We start from the raw sequence: 19004 nt of genomic DNA, 5'->3' as shown, positions 1-19004 counted from the left end.
ATCTTTGATGTCCATTCATGATACCATTCAACCCTTTCTTTAATTTCAATTACTCTTTTCATCAACATAAAACCAAATTTGCCTCTTCATTAAATCTAGCTATCCCACGTATTCCTTTCTACTTCTATCTTATGTCATTTAGGGAAACCTTCTATGATATTCCTCATTTAAATTAAATCTCTTCAATCTTCAAAACTTTAGAAATGCATTTAATGCGTAATATCTTTTCTTCGTGGTGGAATTGATGTTATATCATTCCGTTATTCCTTTATTTTCTGATTCATAAATAAAATTTCTTTTATATTTGATATACACTGCACACTTTGCAAACGAATTCGAAACGGTCATTTTCAATACTCATCCCAAATCTCCATATTTTCAACCTTTGCGTTTGTTCTGCTGCGTCTTTGAATTATAGCATATAGGGCGTATGTAATGGTCTTTGAGGACCTGGGTGCTTTGCGCCTTAAGTTGCTGTGGTTTGCTGTTTGTTAATCATTTATTATTGATTTAAAAATAAATATTTAATCCGTTTATCTCATCGGCTATTTTCTCTATTTTGAAATTGCCATAATATTCATTCATGAATTCTAAATCACAATCAAATAGGTCAGTTAATTCTCTAAATTTAATATTTGATAAATCTTTTGAATGAAGAATAAATGAATTCCCAGATAATTGAAACGGATATGATAAAGAAAATGTGTTTAAGTTGATGGTACAAATGTTTTGTATTGATGGGTAAGAGTTAGAGGTCTAATGTTTGATGTGAAAATCTCATTGGGTATTAACTTTATTCACATTTGATTAAAATGAAATTGGAACCAGTGTCAGAATACAAAACATTCCCCAACATCTTTTTCGAAAATTTAATATCCCCAACAATGAACGAAGATGAGGAGTACAAAAATTTAATTTTCAGCGGGAATTTAATAAGGTTATTTATTTCATCAAGTTCAAAAGTTTATCGGGTTTTTATTTAAAACTTTTTCATACCATACGTATAAATGATTCATTTAAATAACTTAAAATCGTGTTAATATCCCATTTCGCTATCACATATATTAATATACATATCATACGTTTTTCATGGTCATCTTTAATAAATGATTATATAATCTGAAGGGTTCTAAAAGAATGGGATTAAATTTACACTCACAGAAACGAGAGTAACATTATAAATTCCGCTAACTGTAAATTTAATTCACAGTTATTATTCGAAATTAATATTGATAATTGACATTTTTTATACGATTAAAAATATGGTAAAGCGTTATTTTCCAGTGAAAATAAAACTAGGAATAGATTACCTCAAAGAATTCATAATTCAACAATAGAAATTCATTCATGTTTTATAAATTTTAGTGTTTTCAGAAAATATGAGTCAGTGTCATTATCATCAACAGGTTATATTTCACTTCATTCAAATTAGTTCAATCAAACCCATATAATGACCATTTCATAAGATTTTCAGATGTATTAAAAATGTAATTGATAGATTAAAATATGAACAGATTGACAATATCGAATTTTTGGAATTTTTGGTTTAAATATCCGGTGGAAAAAGATTTGAAGTTTAAAGATAAAGCTGATACTATAACAAAAATCAATTACAATGACCGATCCAGATAGTGGGGGAACAAAAAGAAATAAAACAAACGATAGAAACTGGTGAAAGGTCAATTATTATTGATTATGATTCAAAGGATTATTATTCGATAATGTTAATGCTTGAATATTAAATAGTCCTTAACAAAGAATTTTTCAAGTGATATTTTATATTCATCAACTATTTATTATAAATATCATTATATGTTAAATGAAGTTCAGTTGTTGTTCCATTCTTTGATATCTTAATTGTGCTAATATCCTTTATAGGATTTATTTTTGCAACTATTCCGCAGCATGAAACCTTCATCATCTATGAAAAATTGAATCTTAAACGTCTGAATCTTGAACATCACAAAGAATGGCGATAAATGTGAATTAATGTTCATAAGGTAAATAAATTAAACCTGATTGATCAATTAAATTTATTATTGAATCATAATTATCAGTTATTATATCACGGAAATTTTCATTAATTCAGAATTAATGTCTATTTTATATGGGTTCTCGATGTTTGATGAAAGAAGTGGGGGGTATGTTGGATAAGTGGGAATTTCAAGGTTCTTTACCGGTTCAGATAAAATGATTGGGTCTCCATTCTCATGGTTTTCTTCATTCTCCTCATTCTTCGGTAAGTCACGAGTTAATAAATTTGGTTGAGTTGCTGCTTGTTAATTCGGGCTAACATTAACTTTTAAGTATCTCATGAGACATTTATTCGATGACGACCAAAAGGAACCCATTGGTGAAAAGTTTATGTCTGGCTTCTTTGTTCTCATTAAGATAACAGAGATTGGTATACCCAGACACTTTCATTTAATAGTTTGCGACCCTGAACTAAATCCAGAACTTAACGTTCCAAGAAGTTCAAACACTTGCTGTCTCATGTATGTTGACCATATAACATTACAAGACCTCATAAAATATCAAGGTGTCAAATGTGAAGTGTTGCAAGGATACTATTACGATGGAAACAGAGATATGAGAATAAGAGATGAAGTAAAGAAGTTGTTTGAGTTAAGGTTAAAGTATAAGAAAGAAGAAAACCCCTTACAAGAAATTATAAAACTCATTCTGAACAGCATTTATGGCAAAACTATTCTATCTCCTATTGAGTCAAAAATAACCATAGTAGATGACAAAGATGCTATAAGATATGCTATAAGAAATTACAACCATATAGTGAAGTTCGAAGGTTTGGATGGTTCAGATAAAACTATTTTCAAGCTAACGAAAAGCATTTGCAGACACTTTAACTTCTGTCCACTTGGTGTTAATATTCTGTCTATGTCAAAACGTATTATGAATGAAGTATTCTGTACTGCAGAGGACATGGGACTTCAAATCTTTTACCAGGATACCGACAGTATGCACTTATATAATGAAGACATCCCAAAGCTTGCAGCAGAGTTTAAGAAGAGATATGGTAGAGAACTTATAGGAAAGAACCTTGGTCAATTTCATAGCGACTTTGCAGAAATAACACCTGGAAAACAAAGTTTAGCTTATAAAAGTATTTTCTGTGGAAAGAAGACCTACATAGACTTACTCACTAACGATTTAAATGAAGTTGCATTTCACTGCAGAATGAAAGGCGTGAAGCAAGATGTTATTGCTTTAACCGCTAATGAAATGTTTCCTGAAGCTATACAATGCTATTACAATGAAGATAAGAACATTCACATACCTGTTGGAACATATGACAAAGACTCTGAGTTCAGTTTAATGAAACTTTACAAAGCACTTCATGATGGTCAAGAGATTGCATTCGACTTATGTAAGTCATGTCAACCTTGCTTTGCTGAAAAGTTCAACTTTTCAATAACGACTAAAACAAGCTTTATTCGTAAGTTGAAGTTCTGAGGTCATTTATTTTTGTCAGCAATGAGGTCATTCGTGATAAAAATAAAGCTAGCGTAGATTTTACAATACTGCGATGGTAGAGTTTAAGAGTTGTGCTTCAATGTAGAGACAGTCCTTCCCATCTGGAGGCAAGAACACTGGACATTTATGGTCATGAGTGGAGTACATGTCTATCCAAAACTCACGATTGAAGCCAGTTAATTTATAGTATTTAGGGTTAGGAAGTGGTGAAGTTCTTGTATGACCAATGAACTCATTTTCAACGCCTTTGGCTATATTAGAGTAAAGTATTGCTTGCTTTCTATCCCAAATGCCAGGTGTTACAATCTTTGAAAATTCATTTTTCCTCGGAAGCATTGCATCATAATTGAAAACATTCTTAAAATCATCACTTGGTTCGGAGATTTGAAATCTTATACGTAATGGATTTTCTTTCTTTTTAGCGACTTCATTGAATGGTGAGAATACAATGAATTGACAGTCATGAGTTCCATCTTCATTTTCATTAAATTCATAATGAAAGTCTATAAGTTGTGGCTGACTACCTTCTTCTTTCAGTTGTGCAAGAAACTCACGTAAAGGCTGTAAAGTTTGTACTTCAATGTTGAACTTTTTCTCGAACATCTCATTAAATGAAATCATACATTGCAAATGTTGTATCGTCTTTAAAGTATTTGTATATGTGAATGTTTTGGGCGCTTAAAGACTGTTCGTCATTTTCTATCTCGACTTGAAGTATAAAGTCAACCTTTCTGAAAGCACGTGTTATATACATAGATGTTATGCCAATGTACTTCTCTTCATTTATGTTCACAATCCAGTCTGTTGGAAACTTAAACGTTACTCTGTTCCCCTTTATTTTGACGTCAGGGTTTTCACTACTGAACGCAACAGATAAAGGTATTTGTCTATACATTTAATTCGGATAAAAATAAACCATTTACTCTTTCTTTGCTTCAGCTTCTTTAGCTTTTGCTTCTTCTCTAGCTTTTTTCGCCAGCAAACGTGGGTTCTTTGTCTTCCAGCAGCTAATGCAGCAAGTTGTTTTTCACTAAGTTTTCTCTTTGGTCTCTCTGGCTTTTGTTCTTGTTTTTGTTCCTTCAGTTCGGATAAAATTTGCTCGAATTTCTTTCTTCAATGCTTCAACATCTATGACCCCTTGGGTCTTGTCCGTAGGGCTTGTCTGAGTCATTTGACTGCAGATAAAAAACAAAATTAAAACTTTAACCGATGTAAAATGAGCTTGTCAAAATCAGAGCGAGAGTCTATTATATTAAATGACGCAAGAGGAATACAACATCCTTTCTATTACGTAAGTCAGAGTAAAGATGGTAAAATATACGTAAGAAAAAGAAAGGTTCCATTAGCGAATGCAGAGAGCGACAACATTAAGGTGCATGGCAAGGGTGAAGTCCACGAAGCCCATATAAAACCTTCTGTTCAAACTGAAAAGTCAATAGAACAAGAAGAAAAGAAGCCAGATGTACTTTCAATAACGAACCAAGAGCTTATTGCAAAGTTCGTGAATTTCATTGAAAAACAAACCGAGTCAAAGAACCTGACCCCAGTGAAAGAAGTTGAGACAAAAGAGAATGTACAGTTCATTGAAAATGTCAAGAAACAACTTCCACCACGAATGCCAAGAAGAAGAGTGAGAATAATGAAGTAAATAGATATTTTTATCTGAAGTAAATACATGCAGAACGAACAGTTAAACGAATTTACTCCAGCAGAGCATATTCATCAGATTCGCTCATATTTCGATATCATAGACAATGCAGTTCAAATTGGTGACACTAATAGAAAATATTCTGACGCAAAGATTCCATCACAACCTGGAACTGCTAAAGATAACACATGGGTAACATTCAATCTCTCACCTCCTGGTGAAAATATGTTGGACCTTTACAATACATTCATTACGTATAAAATGGAAGGTCAATTTATTGCAGATAAAGAAATTGGTTCAGGTTCCAATAAAACAAACCCACCAGGATTTTGGATTGGTTTCGATGACGCTTTCTATGCAGTTGCTGGATATCAAATCCTTGCAAATGGTCGTATCGTATATTCTCAAGACAACGCAAGAGAAGAAGCATATATAACTTCAAACTCACAAACTACCGAACAAATAAAGAAAGTAGATGTTTTCTCAAAGACTCGACATGAAGATGTATGGAGTCATTCGGGAACATGCAGAACAGGACAAATTGTTAGTGGTCCAATTACAGCAGGAAAATCATTTGATTTTAAGCTTCGTTTAAGAATTCCTGTTAGAAGATTCCTTCCATTAGAAGCTATTCGATTTATTCCAGCTTTTGCAGGAAACATTCAGCTTAAAGTAAAGTTCAGTAGCGACGCCTTACAATGCACATCTATATCTGTAAATGATATCATTGCTTTCAATCCAACTCTTAAAGTTGCATTTGCTTCAGATTCAAATCCACCGACAAATAAATTTGTTCCATGGAATGAACCATTCACTATGATAACGAAGGCAGTAGAAGCTAGTGGAACAGTTACTATTACAACTGTAACCCAGCAACTATTTCGAACAAAGATGGATTTTAATGAATGTTTCATTCATCCAAAGTCATTCTCTTTAGACCCTAACATTTATACAGAACTTGTAGAACATTATACAAACGAGGCTTTATGTTTTCCTGTTAAAGTTATGGATTGGATTCCTATGGACGGTTCATTCTCAAAGAATACAGATAGTTCAAGTGCAACATTTACAGCAGCTTATACGCCTATTAATGTTAAAAGTATTTGGGCACTATTTAGAAAGAAAGACAACTATTATGTTAATTTTGAGAACCCTAAGTTTAAATATCTTCAGCTTTCCATGGGAGCTTATGGAAATATGCCTGCAGAACCTGAAAAATCATATGGACCTGTATTTTATGAAATGGTTGCGAACGCTGCAATACAAACAATGATATGATAGGATTTAATGAAGATGTTATGAGGTCATTGGTGGATGATGGTAGTGTGGAACATAAATGGGATAGCTATGACAACACACATTTCTTATGTGGTTTTCCAACAGAAGTGGACTTTTGCTTCCAGCAAGGTCAAACATCTACTGCTCCAATAACATACAAATTGTCTGTTAAAGGACCTATTGAACTAGCAACTGAAAACGTACCAAAGCCACTTATTGGATTTATGAGGGATTGTTGCTTTGCCATTCAGGTGCGTGCTAGGCATCCAATAATAAGATTGATGACTATAACTTAGCACGGACGACAGTGAGGAATAAAGGATGAACGTTTATTTTTAAAGCTTATAAATGAGTTCTTCATCAAGCTCTCGTGAACCTTCACCATCTATGAAACAAACTTTACCAAACGATTATGGAGCACCTATTGAATATTTCTTACGAGCTGCACAATGGCAAAGAGCAGTCTCACCAAGGTTAGGTGTTCCACCAGCTCCTGTCAAAAATAGCATTTGGTCAAGTCCTTATATAAAATATGGTCTCCCACTAGGTTTGCTAGCTACAGCAGGAGCAGTAATGATGTTGAAAAGAAATAAAGCAAATGTTATAAATAATACTGAAGTAGCTGAAGTTAAACAAACTCCAACACCTTCGCCAAAACCAACGCCTTCACAAGCAAAACCTTCAATACTCCTGAACCTATGGAAGTACAAACTCCTGTTCAAAAGTCAACTCCTAAACCGACTCCAACATTTAAACCAGAACCTACTCCTCAAATAAATCGTAAAACTCCTGCGTTTCCTTACTGAAAAAATAACGTTATTTTTATTTAATATTAAAATTTTTATTTGATTGAAATGACGACTAAAGTCACTGAAGCAATGAAACAAAAGTTTTTGGTAGAATACATTAAATCAGGAACTATTCCAGAAGGTTTTTACATTCATACTATGAAGGATGGTAGAGTTCAGTTTAGAAAGATAAAGCAACCATTAGATAGAGAAGGTAATTAGAAAGATTAAACTTCATGAGGACAACATTGCTGAACTTAAGAAGAAGTTAGAAGAGTTGGAGAAAGCAGACGACAGTGAGTTATAAAGCAATGAATTCAACAGGTTAGAAAACGTGTTAGAAAACGTGTTAGATCTAACATTCTAACATAAACATTATTTTTTCACCTCTGACAACGTTTATTTTTATTTTATTTTTAAGTTTATTTTTATATAAATGACAGAACAAAAGCAACTCATTCGAATTCCACAGTATAACAAACATACATTTAAACATTTATTCTTCCTTCCTGAGCATAACATGTTCTTTCAAATACATCCGAGACCAGTTGACTTTTCATTGACTGTGTATAAAGATAGAAATAGTTATATCATTAAACCATACGATGACGAAGGTAAGTTATGTAAATTGTACGTTAAGAAGTTAGAGAAAGTTTATGGCTTCAAGTATGACTACAATAGGGTTAACACTGATGATGAAGATATTGAGGAAAATTTATGAGAACATTAGTGAAGTCGTTAGTGAGAACGATAGTGAGAACGTTTATTTTTTACATTAGTGAGTTCGTTAGTGAAGTGGTTGGCGGCTTTGTAAATATTTAAGGTTAAATTAGTGTTGTCGTTTGTGTTGTAAAATATACGTTAACAGTTTTGTAAAGTGTCAAATTCACAAGTATTGGGTAAGGTGGAACGCAGTGCCGCCGTACCCAAGACTTGTATACTAACTGCGGAGTACATGTTCTTCGTGCAATTCTTCGCAAATCAAATAAGTTTTCTTCTCAAGAAAAATTTGAACAATTCTATAATTTGATGAAGGATTTAGTCTTCAAATTAGATGCAGAACATGAGGAAGAAGCAAATGCTGCCTATGATCAAGTTCTGGAGTTGCTCGACACAGATCCAACAGCATCTCAATACTTTAACAGACAATGGCGTTACAACATATCAAGATGGATTGCTCGTGACAGGCGTGAAGGCGACGCAACTAACAATATTGCCGAAGCTCATTTTAGAACACTCAAACATGACTATTTTCCTGATCGAAAAAATCTCAGAATTGATGATGTTATTATAGAAATTTATACAAAAGTGATACCATCTTTCGTTATCAAACTCAAAATTGATCAAAATCCAGCAGATGACCGTTTTATTAAGATCATGGAAAAAGCAACTAACGCAGAAATTGATGTAAAAAGACAAAGAAAAATCGAGAGTATTTCAATGCTCAATAGATTGCTCAATGCTGTTAGTGATGACTCAATAGATCCCACTAAAATATATCCTACCTTGAAAGTATTATTACAAAGAACTCATTTTATTTAATTTTGATTTTAATTTTAGATTAAATTATTAAATTTTAATTCTTTATTTTTTAGGATTGTTAGCTTTGTAAGATTGCTTTCTCACAAGAGAAAACAAGTATAAGGTTTAAGCTGTATGTATTAAAGTTATAAATATTTGATTTTAAAAAAAATCAAGATTTTAAACTTTAAAGGTATTAATTATGATTATCTTTCTTTAGCTTTGCATGCTGTATGCTACTTTTGGAAACTGCTCTATTGTATTAGAATGTTTTTAAATTTTGCACCTAAAAATGCGTAATATTAAAAATTAAGGTATTAATTATGATTATCTTTCTTTAGCTTTACATGCTGTATGCTACTTTTGTCTTTGAGACATTCCATGATTTAAGTTAAGAAGCTTTAAAAAAATGCAAAAAAATGTAATAAAATAAAAAAAATTTTAGTATCGATAATCTGAAATATGTTGTTTACTTAAGCCGCGAGCGAAGCGAGGGGCTTAGTTTCGTAATTTCATACAATTATTCTTCGAATTTGTTCTTTTTGTCAACCGCGAGCGAAGCGAGTGGCTTTTTATTTTTGAAATTTTTTTCTTTCTTACTTTTTTCCCCTTACTTACAAATTTGATAGTCACTTACCAAATCTCTCTATCATATAATAATAAATTAATCCATTTTTGTTTCAAATCTGACACTTTACATTTCTGACATGTAAACCAGTCACTTTTCACTTCACCTCACTGGGCAAGTTTGTGCCCCCCTCATTTTTTATGAATTTACTAAAGAAAAATTTTTGCATTTCAAAAACGTTGATTCCAGGCTCGCATCAAAATTGGTATTTACATAGTATGATTCGTGCGAAAATATAATTAAAATCCAAAAAGGAGATTCGACCAAACCGTTTAACCGCCAAAAATGAAATATTGCCAAATACAAAAAGAATTAAGCCAAACAAATTTTCAATGTATGTACTATTTATTTTTTATACTTTCAATATTTTTTAATTTTTTTTATTAAATATTAGGTTTTGGAATGATTCAGTTATATATTCATGTAAATCCTATAGGTAGAAAGCATCTTTGAGCTTCAAAATTTTGAAATCTCTTAACAATAGTGCCAATTCAGTAGCATATTTTAAAACTTGGATTAGTTTGGTATTTCTTTAATAATATATGATGACATTGAAGAATAATGAGCTTAATCTCTAAGGGCATCCAGTTTCAAATTTCTGACAAAAAAATTTGAAAATTGTAGTTTTACCATTTTAATTTTACCAATATACGATTTACTTAATAAACTGCTACGAATTGTATTTAAAATGATTTATTGTAAAAAATCTTTAAAAACTAAAAATTGAGGGATTTGGGATTGAAATATCTTTAAAAAATGGCTAATATAATGATTTAAAATTATTTAGAATAAAAAATATTCAATACTAATAATAAATGAATTAAAATCTATATGCTAACTAACAAATTCAAGTAATTTTAGATTTCTATGTAGCAATACTAAACATTGTGATGAATACTGATACTATTTTTTCTTTCTTAGTACAAATACTTGTAAATGACTGAAAAATGCTCAATCATTCCAATTGTTCATTATCAACATATTCTTTATGAATAGACAAGGATATGAACCCAATAAAAAATTCTTATGTTGTGGAAACATTTTAAATTGAATTTAATTTAACTATTTTAACTTAAATTTGAATAAAAATCTCATAAACTTTATTGTTTATGATTGGATTAAGTATCAACTATGAGCTGTCAATCTATTATTAATAAAATATGATGAACAAAGATTTGCAATAAAATTCAATTCAATATTTGCATTATTTAGGAGGTTTAGTTATGCATGAATAATAACGTTTCCCAAGTAATTTGTGATGTTTTTTTGATATGGAAGGAATAATTGAAGATTATCTTTGAAAATAATTGTCCACTTAATATAAATACAAACTATTGTAACCATATGTGTAAATCTTATTGGTATGTAGATAAATTTAATGGTAAATTTGTTTATCTATTTTGATTAAATTCATTTTTTCATTCGATAATTTTTCAAATCATAGTCATTATTCATGTATATTAGCATGGCCTGTTTTTGTGATTACTACATATAATAGCAACTTTTTGCTGAATGAATAAAAAATATCTGTTAATTACTAACCGAATTACTATTCTAGAACTACAAAAAATATTTTGATGCAAATCTATTCATATTGTGAGAGTTTTGCAATTTTTTCAAAATTTATAGTTTGAGATTACCCATGAATTTCGAAAAAAATCAAAATGAAAGAGTTCTTAATATAGAATGTTTTTGATATAGAAATCATGGCTAAATTTTGAGTATTCATTGAAATATAGGCATTGAAAAATCTTGTAAAGTATTCAAATTTGCAGGTTTGTTCGAATTTTAAACTTAACATACAATCGTTTTAATTGATAAAGTATATTTTTTTATGGTGTGTTTTCAAAAGATATGGCCTTTTTGTTCAAAAAATGAAAAAATTCGTAGATAAAAATAGAAAAATGAATTAAATTTATTTTGGTCAAAATGTCTGGAGATTGGGACAAAGTTGCAATTCGGCACTTTTTGTAAAAAAATGGGGTCATACTCATAATGAATAGAGACTTATAGCCAAGTCTTGATATCATGCAGGGAGAATATACATAGATAAGCAATTATATTTTATAGTAGTAGTATTCAGAAATTCTTACAATTTACAATACAATTTTCAAAAATGGATAAAGACTAATAGCCAAGTCTTGATATCATGCAGGGAGAATATACATAGATAAGCAATTATATTTTATAGTAGTAGTATTCAGAAATTCTTACAATTTACAATACAATTTTCAAAAATGGATAAAGACTAATAGCCAAGTCTTGATATCATGCAGGGAGAATATACATAGATAAGCAATTATATTTTATAGTAGTAGTATTCAGAAATTCTTACAATTTACAATACAATTTTCAAAAATGGATAAAGACTAATAGCCAAGTCTTGATATCATGCAGGGAGACTCTCTACAAATACAAAATTGATTATCATAAGGAAATACAAATTTATCAATTTTCATGTGAAAATTACATAAATTTGTTCTCCAATAAATAGCAATAATACTTTGAATGTTATATTAAGTAATATAGCTTCAGGTAAATAAGCTTACACTTCAAAAATATACTGTTTATTCATTAATTTTAAAAAAAAGTCCAAATTATCTAATCTTGCTTACTCTTCCTTTAAACTTCTTTGTGCCAAATTTAATATTGCCTTCAAAGATGGAATAAGGACATTAGGTTCAATCCTTCGGCTTTCGACAATTTCCAAAATGTGTTGAATTAATTTCAAACATTCATCGTGTTTTGAAGCTCTTTGCTCAACAATCTGATTACCTGCCCTTGTAAGAATTCTTACTGCTCTTTCTTCATTCAAAACATTAGCGACTTGAACCTTAATAATCGCATTTGGAATCACAACAGTGATGAGAGTTATGACGATGTCATCAATGCGCTCATTTTTCTTACCCAAGAAAAATGTTTGCTTTAATTGATGAAAGTGTGATTCCGCAATGTTATTCGTGGAATCACCTTCTCCACGATATAACATCATCCAATGTTCTTTGGTTCTTCTCCATTGTTTATCGAAATACTTCAAAGCGCGCGGTTCTTCTTCTTCTAACATTGTTGTCAAGAACTCATATGTTTCATCAGACTCTTCAGCCAGCTTTTCTGCATTCGTTGCATCTGCACGTAATGTCAAAAAGTCCATTGCTAAATAGAAGTTCTCAAAATTCTGTGGATTGTCAAAATAGCTTCCAACTTTTGCACATGCGCGTAAAACATGCACAGCGCACCAACTGAGCTGCGCAAGAGGAAATCCGTCCTCAATTGCGCGAGCAATGTTTAGCGCACAGTCAGCGCTCCAATGCTGTGGATCCAGGTGCGCAAACTCACAGAATTTCACCAAACATTCTTGAATTTTTTCAGATGTCTGAGGGTTCACTAAAAAATAGCAAAAGGGGAAAATTGTGTTTTGACTTGTTTTCATTGTTACTGCAAACAATTGGATCTTTCCTTTAATTAAAGAATGAGTGGAATCGACGTGGAGAGGGTTATCAATGCTATGCACCAATTCTTTTGCAGCAAAAGGTGCATATATGATTGTAAACTCGGAAAAATCTCCATTGTAATCAAATTGAACGAGATCATCTGGGCACTCTTCCTGTAAATTATTCAAAAATGCTTCCAAAGAAGTGTAAGGATCGTTTGATAATCTTTGTGCAATAATCTCATCAAGGCGATAAAATTTGTGCTTTAAAGCATCAGTAGACTGCGCGAAAAGTTTCATCGTTTCTTTGTTATTCGTATCAATTCCGAACTTATCAAAAAATGCTTTTTGAGCAAGAAATTGCTTTCCACCGTTTTTAATATAAAGTTCGATCCATTTTTGATAAAATTTACTCGCGTAATGTGAACCCATTTCAACTCCTATATGATGGCAATGTTATTCATTAACTTTGCTTATAGTAAACACTCCATTTTGTTCTTCAACCCTAAATTTTGCCTTGCATAGGGGATACGAACATGAATAAGTGACATATTGCTTTGGAGATCCCGTTCTTCTTCTGTATGGGACACCGCCCTTGACTTCCTGTTTAATACCAAAAGCAATAAGCTCCTCTAAGTCCACCGAAATCATAAAAATGAAGTGATTTTGAAAAGAGTTAACAAAATTCAAATCACATCAAAAACAAAAACACATAAAAAATATTTTATTATACTCATTCGAAATTAAAAATAATAAAATTTATATATATTAATTTCATTAAATCAAGGTTAAAAATCTCACCGGAAAAATAACCTCAGTGTGATAAATTTATCACCGGAAAAATTTACAATAAGGTTAATACCGAAAATATCGAAAAATCAACATTTAAGGTTAATTTAAGAGTATGCACTTTTGTCACCTACTCAAAATGTCTGTTGTTTTTCCAAATGTTGCTCAAAAAACGAAGATATATCCTATTTTTTTTGGGCGCTGAGATTAAATTACCATTAATTATTATGCAACACTCCAGAAGTTGAAATCTGAATGCAAGATAAAAATATATAATTCCAAATTATGATATCACTTAATAAGACTAAAATATATAAATAATAGAAATAAGGTAAATTAAGAATTCGAAGATAATAAAAGATGAAAGGCAAAAAATTTAACATTTGAAAAAATATGTAATATTAAATGCTTAATATCTGATAAGAAGAGAATGATAGAGGTATATGTACTCGATCAATGATAGCTTGTGAGATAATTGATAAAATAAGAAAGATAAATAAAATGATTGCGATGATGTTAAGATAATTAAACAAATTTAAAATGAAAGGATTGCATATGAAAATAGTGGAAGTGTCTTTTCAAATATATTCAGCTTTTATTAATTTTTGATGTTAATTGTCAAAATGGTATCAAAGCACAAGTTAAATAGCATGCAAAGTTGTTTGAATTATGATACCACTGCATATATATATTATATTGCATCATGATATAATATTAAAAAATATGCTCTAGTATAAAAAATGATTATTCCAGAGCAAAATGTCATTATATATGAGTTTATCAGATATTACAGTAAACATTATAGTTAAAAATAGCTAATTGTATTCTAATAATTGTAAAAATGTTTTTATAGTTTGAATTATTAAGTGATTCAGCAAATAGAGATATGATTTTCTAAAATAAGATTGTAAAAGAGTATTTATACATATGTGCAGATATATTTTCAAAATATATCTTACAGTGTGCATAAAAAATGATGAGATATTTTATTATCAATATTTTGTTTTAGAAAACTAATAACAAATTTAATCATTTATGTTATTTTTGTGTTATTATCAGTAGAGAGTGAAGATAGCAAACAGCCCTTGGGCTGACAGGCGATTAAATACTATAAAATCGAATTTTTGCTCCACTTCTAGTATAGTACAATGGTTAGGAAACATCATAGAAAAACTTGTTTTGAGGTTCATTTGCCGAACGGAAAACTTTTTTTGAAAATCTAAATTATCAGAAAAATATATATGATATTTTATGCTTTTTAAAACAGACAATATATAAAGAGTAATAACCATTTAGTGTTATATAAAATATTTAGCTTTTTAAATTATTAAATTTTAATTCGTTAAATTTTGTTCAATTTTATCATCTCATTTTAACTATAATTTCATAACATGGTGTTTCTTAATCAAATTGCATCTAAATTAATGAGAAAAATTTTGAAATTTGAAAATTCAGTATCTAATTCAAATATCTATCTAATAGCATTTCTACAATCGCAGTAATTATGAGATTTCAGGTTCGGTTAGTTAGTGAAATTAAATTAAATATATAGTATAGAGGCAAATCTGTAATAATGATTGCGAGAATAAGACCGACAAGACTTTCTTGGCCGATCTTATGATCGAAATACAGTCATTTCTGGTACACTGTCAGTGCAGTGTATCAGAATTGACCGAATCTCTCGCAATCACATTCTGATTGCGAGAATAAGACCGACACTATAGTGCAATTGAGTTGTTACATTATTTATAACGTATAACACTACTATTTTAATCTAGAAAATAAATATATATTCACATTTTTTTCTCAAAATTTATTTTTTTTTAAATCTCAATATTTTCAATAATATCTATTATACTTTTACATTTCATATAATTTTGTACATGCTCTTAAATACATCTTTTAAACTAATTTATATTTCGATATTTTTATTTTGTGATAGATATGTACAATAATCATTATTGTATTTTGGTCATTGTGCACGTACATCTTATTTTAAAATAATGATTCAAATCCAATTTTGAAACTAATTAAGAATGTGATTGCGAGAGATTCGGTCAATTCTGATACACTGCACTGACAGTGTACCAGAAATGACAGAAACAGACACAATAGACTCAATTGCACTATAGTGTCGGTCTTATTCTCGCAATCAGAATGTGATTGCGAGAGATTCGGTCAATTCTGATACACTGCACTGACAGTGTACCAGAAATGACTGTATTTCGATCATAAGATCGGCCAAGAAAGTCTTGTCGGTCTTATTCTCGCAATCATTATTACAGATTTGCCTCTATACTATATATTTAATTTAATTTCACTAACTAACCGAACCTGAAATCTCATAATTACTGCGATTGTAGAAATGCTATTAGATAGATATTTGAATTAGATACTGAATTTTCAAATTTCAAAATTTTTCTCATTAATTTAGATGCAATTTGATTAAGAAACACCATGTTATGAAATTATAGTTAAAATGAGATGATAAAATTGAACAAAATTTAACGAATTAAAATTTAATAATTTAAAAAGCTAAATATTTTATATAACACTAAATGGTTATTACTCTTTATATATTGTCTGTTTTAAAAAGCATAAAATATCATATATATTTTTCTGATAATTTAGATTTTCAAAAAAAGTTTTCCGTTCGGCAAATGAACCTCAAAACAAGTTTTTCTATGATGTTTCCTAACCATTGTACTATACTAGAAGTGGAGCAAAAATTCGATTTTATAGTATTTAATCGCCTGTCAGCCCAAGGGCTGTTTGCTATCTTCACTCTCTACTGATAATAACACAAAAATAACATAAATGATTAAATTTAAAAAAAAAAGGTAGTGGGGCTTCCAGGGGCTGCCCCCTTCTAGCCCCTAAGAAATTTTGCCCAAGACCCAAGAGGAGGACCGAACCCCAGCCGACCAGCCGTTGACTTTTTTGTAGAGCACTCAAAATAGTATAACTTTGTCCGGACAAGTAAGGGTCTATCGTCGCTACAGGAAAAGTTACAGGCGTTCCAAGGAAGTATACTTTGAGAAGCCTTTTCTCCATTTTAAAACAAGATAGGACCGTTATTTTACAAAACTGACAACACTTTCACCGAGTAGTTTTTTGTGCTGAACAAAAAGTGTCATATAAACATCTGTCAAAAACCGCTTTTTAACTTCACTTAAAATGCCACGTAAGCTACGTAAGAATATACGTAAGAGGAAGGGAGCATTGAAACATCCAATAGTAAAACTGACACCACAACAACAGTTGCAACAACAAATGATGAATGACCCCACTATGTTGCAACAAATGTCAAGCAACCCTATGCTTTTAAACCGAGTTATTGGTGCACAGAGTGGAGGTTTAAGACGGCACTTTTAGCGAAAATGGCAGGCTATGGTGGAGCTGCAGACGGAACAGCTTATAACCCTCAAAGTCAAATGAATTTGAGTTCACTCAAAAATCAAATAACAGATGTCAAAAAGTCAAACATAGACATACAGAAACAAATAAGTGAAAACGAAAAGAAACTAGAATATGACAGACACACAAAGAAACTCAATGAGTTAAACGTAGAGAAAAAGAAGAAAGAAGAACAACTGAAAGAACTAAGTACAGAGGAATATGCGAAAAAAGTGTCAGAAAAAGCAGCAGAAGTAGCAAAAATGGAACAAGATGTTATAAATTTGAAAAACCATACTACTCAATATAAAGTACTGAAAGATGAAGAAATAAAACAAAAAGCCCTGAAGACATATATGGATAGCGATGAGTATAAAAAAGAAGTTGAAGCAAATGTAAAGGCAGAAAAACTTTTACAGTTGCAAAACCAAACCGTACAGTATGAAAACTTAGCACAAGAAAGTAAAAATAACGACGCAGCCATGCAAAAGCAATGAAAAGCGCAGAATATATAAAAGCTAATAATGACTGGTTAGATGCCCAAGCCAACGCCAAAGCAGCCCAACTTATAGGTCAATAAGGACAAAAATACAAGCGGATGAAGACAGTTCAAATGAAGCTTTAATGAATGCTGACTTTAAGAACGCCTTCGAAGCTCTTCATAGTAAGGTGAAACTAGTGAACGACTTCTCATCTGGAAAGAAACTGAAGTCTGAAGGTTTCGACAACGAGTTAAGAGAAGTAGCACAAAATATGACGAAAATAACAGATGCAGCAACGAGACAGGCAGTTCAAAGTGCCTATGACGCCGTTAGAGCAACTGTTGTGGAAAGTCAAGAAAAAGAGTTACAACAGACCAAAACAGACCTAGTAAATGCTTTCTTAAAAACGAAAAGTCAGGTAGGACATTATGCTGCAGATGGAACATATGTGCCAGCTGGTGGAACTTATATACCAGCTGGTGGAACTTATATACTAGCTAGTGGAACTTATATACCACCAAACCCTCCAAGAGAAGCACCTGCACCAGGACTACCTAAAACATTTACATCGTCACATGGACACAGACACAGGCATGCACCAAAAACCAACACAACAACAACAGTTCAAAATCCAGCACAACAACCAACAGTTCAAAACACTGCACCACAACCAACAGTTCAAAACACTGCACCACAACCAACAGTTCAAAACACTGCACCACAACAACCACAAACAGAGCAAGGACATAAAAGAAGTAGAGAACAAGGAAACCAAGAATTCTTAAAAATGCTTAAAATTATGGTTACCCAGATACTCTTGACTTTAGTGACAGATATAAAGAAGCTATTAGAAAGTTCAAGGAAGGAAATACTGACCCGAACCTATTTAGCTTTATGGTTCAGCACCAAATGGGATATAATTTCAAACCTGGAAAATACAAGCTCGCTAAGGGATATGATTTAATAGCATATCATCCAAATGACATGGATGAATTTACTCCGAGATATTTGGTGTCAGAGCTAAATGATAATTCAACTCTCTTCATGAAACGCGTAAAAAATAGAGACGGAACGAAAGAAGAAAGGTTTATGAGTCCGGATGACTTAGATAGGGAACTTTTTAAAAACGGTCTCGGAATATATGAAATGCCAGCAGATGAGGTACAAGAAACTCCACAGGAAGAAGTTCAGATACAACAGACATGGAAGAAATAGTTCAGCAACAACAGCTAGAAGAGCCTGAAGGAAACAAACAAGTCCCTCCTTTGGAAACTAACTTCACAGAACTAGATGAAGATTTGAACAGCCGAAAAATCTTGACCCTCAACAAGTGTATGCGGGAATATGGAATCTTTCAAGAGTCTAAGAAAAATTCGGCTGACATAGTAGAAGAATATCGAAAAATGTTCGCCGACATACAAAAGACTCCAACATCAGATGAAAATATTCAGCATAGAATGGAAGTACTGAAAGAAAGTGTACGCAAATACAACAATCCTTTTTACTTACGACCATATAACGTTCAATCTCTTGGCTGAACTCGGTGAAAATA

At 31.4% G+C, this 19004-nt stretch overlaps 2 protein-coding genes and 4 pseudogenes across 6 annotated transcripts, besides 3 other annotated features; 4 read left to right on the top strand and 2 right to left on the bottom strand.

Annotated features, from left to right (window-relative positions):
* Nucleotides 1-2155: 2155 nt before the first annotated feature.
* Nucleotides 2156-8152: a mobile genetic element.
* Nucleotides 3582-4387, bottom strand: TVAGG3_0549050 (annotated as a pseudogene). Its single transcript has one exon. A coding segment is annotated over exon 1 (806 nt).
* Nucleotides 5168-6224, top strand: TVAGG3_0549040 (uncharacterized protein; the record flags this gene model as incomplete). Its single annotated transcript, XM_051238109.1, has 1 exon — nucleotides 5168-6224. A coding segment is annotated over one exon (1057 nt), but the record flags the coding sequence as incomplete, so codon positions are not given.
* On the top strand, nucleotides 6767-7224 carry TVAGG3_0549030 (annotated as a pseudogene). Its single transcript has one exon. A coding segment is annotated over exon 1 (458 nt).
* Nucleotides 8152-9488: a mobile genetic element.
* A 1803-nt stretch (nucleotides 9489-11291) lies between these two features.
* Nucleotides 11292-13710: a mobile genetic element.
* TVAGG3_0549000 (MULE transposase domain-containing protein) lies at nucleotides 11967-13217 on the bottom strand (the record flags this gene model as incomplete). Its single annotated transcript, XM_001277933.2, has 1 exon — nucleotides 11967-13217. One exon carries the CDS (start codon nucleotides 13215-13217, stop codon nucleotides 11967-11969), a length of 1251 nt encoding a protein of 416 aa, XP_001277934.2.
* Nucleotides 13711-16751: 3041 nt separating the features above from the next.
* Nucleotides 16752-17369, top strand: TVAGG3_0548980 (annotated as a pseudogene). The gene has a single exon. A coding segment is annotated over exon 1 (618 nt).
* A 354-nt stretch (nucleotides 17370-17723) lies between these two features.
* TVAGG3_0548970 lies at nucleotides 17724-18718 on the top strand (annotated as a pseudogene). The gene has a single exon. A coding segment is annotated over exon 1 (995 nt).
* Nucleotides 18719-19004: the final 286 nt, after the last annotated feature.

This window comes from Trichomonas vaginalis, chromosome II (genome assembly GCF_026262505.1).
Source record: "Trichomonas vaginalis G3 chromosome II, whole genome shotgun sequence".
In the NCBI taxonomy this organism is placed as follows: domain Eukaryota; phylum Parabasalia; order Trichomonadida; family Trichomonadidae; genus Trichomonas; species Trichomonas vaginalis.
Note: the sequence above shows the minus strand (reverse complement) of the source record. Positions and strands in the feature narration are given on the sequence as shown.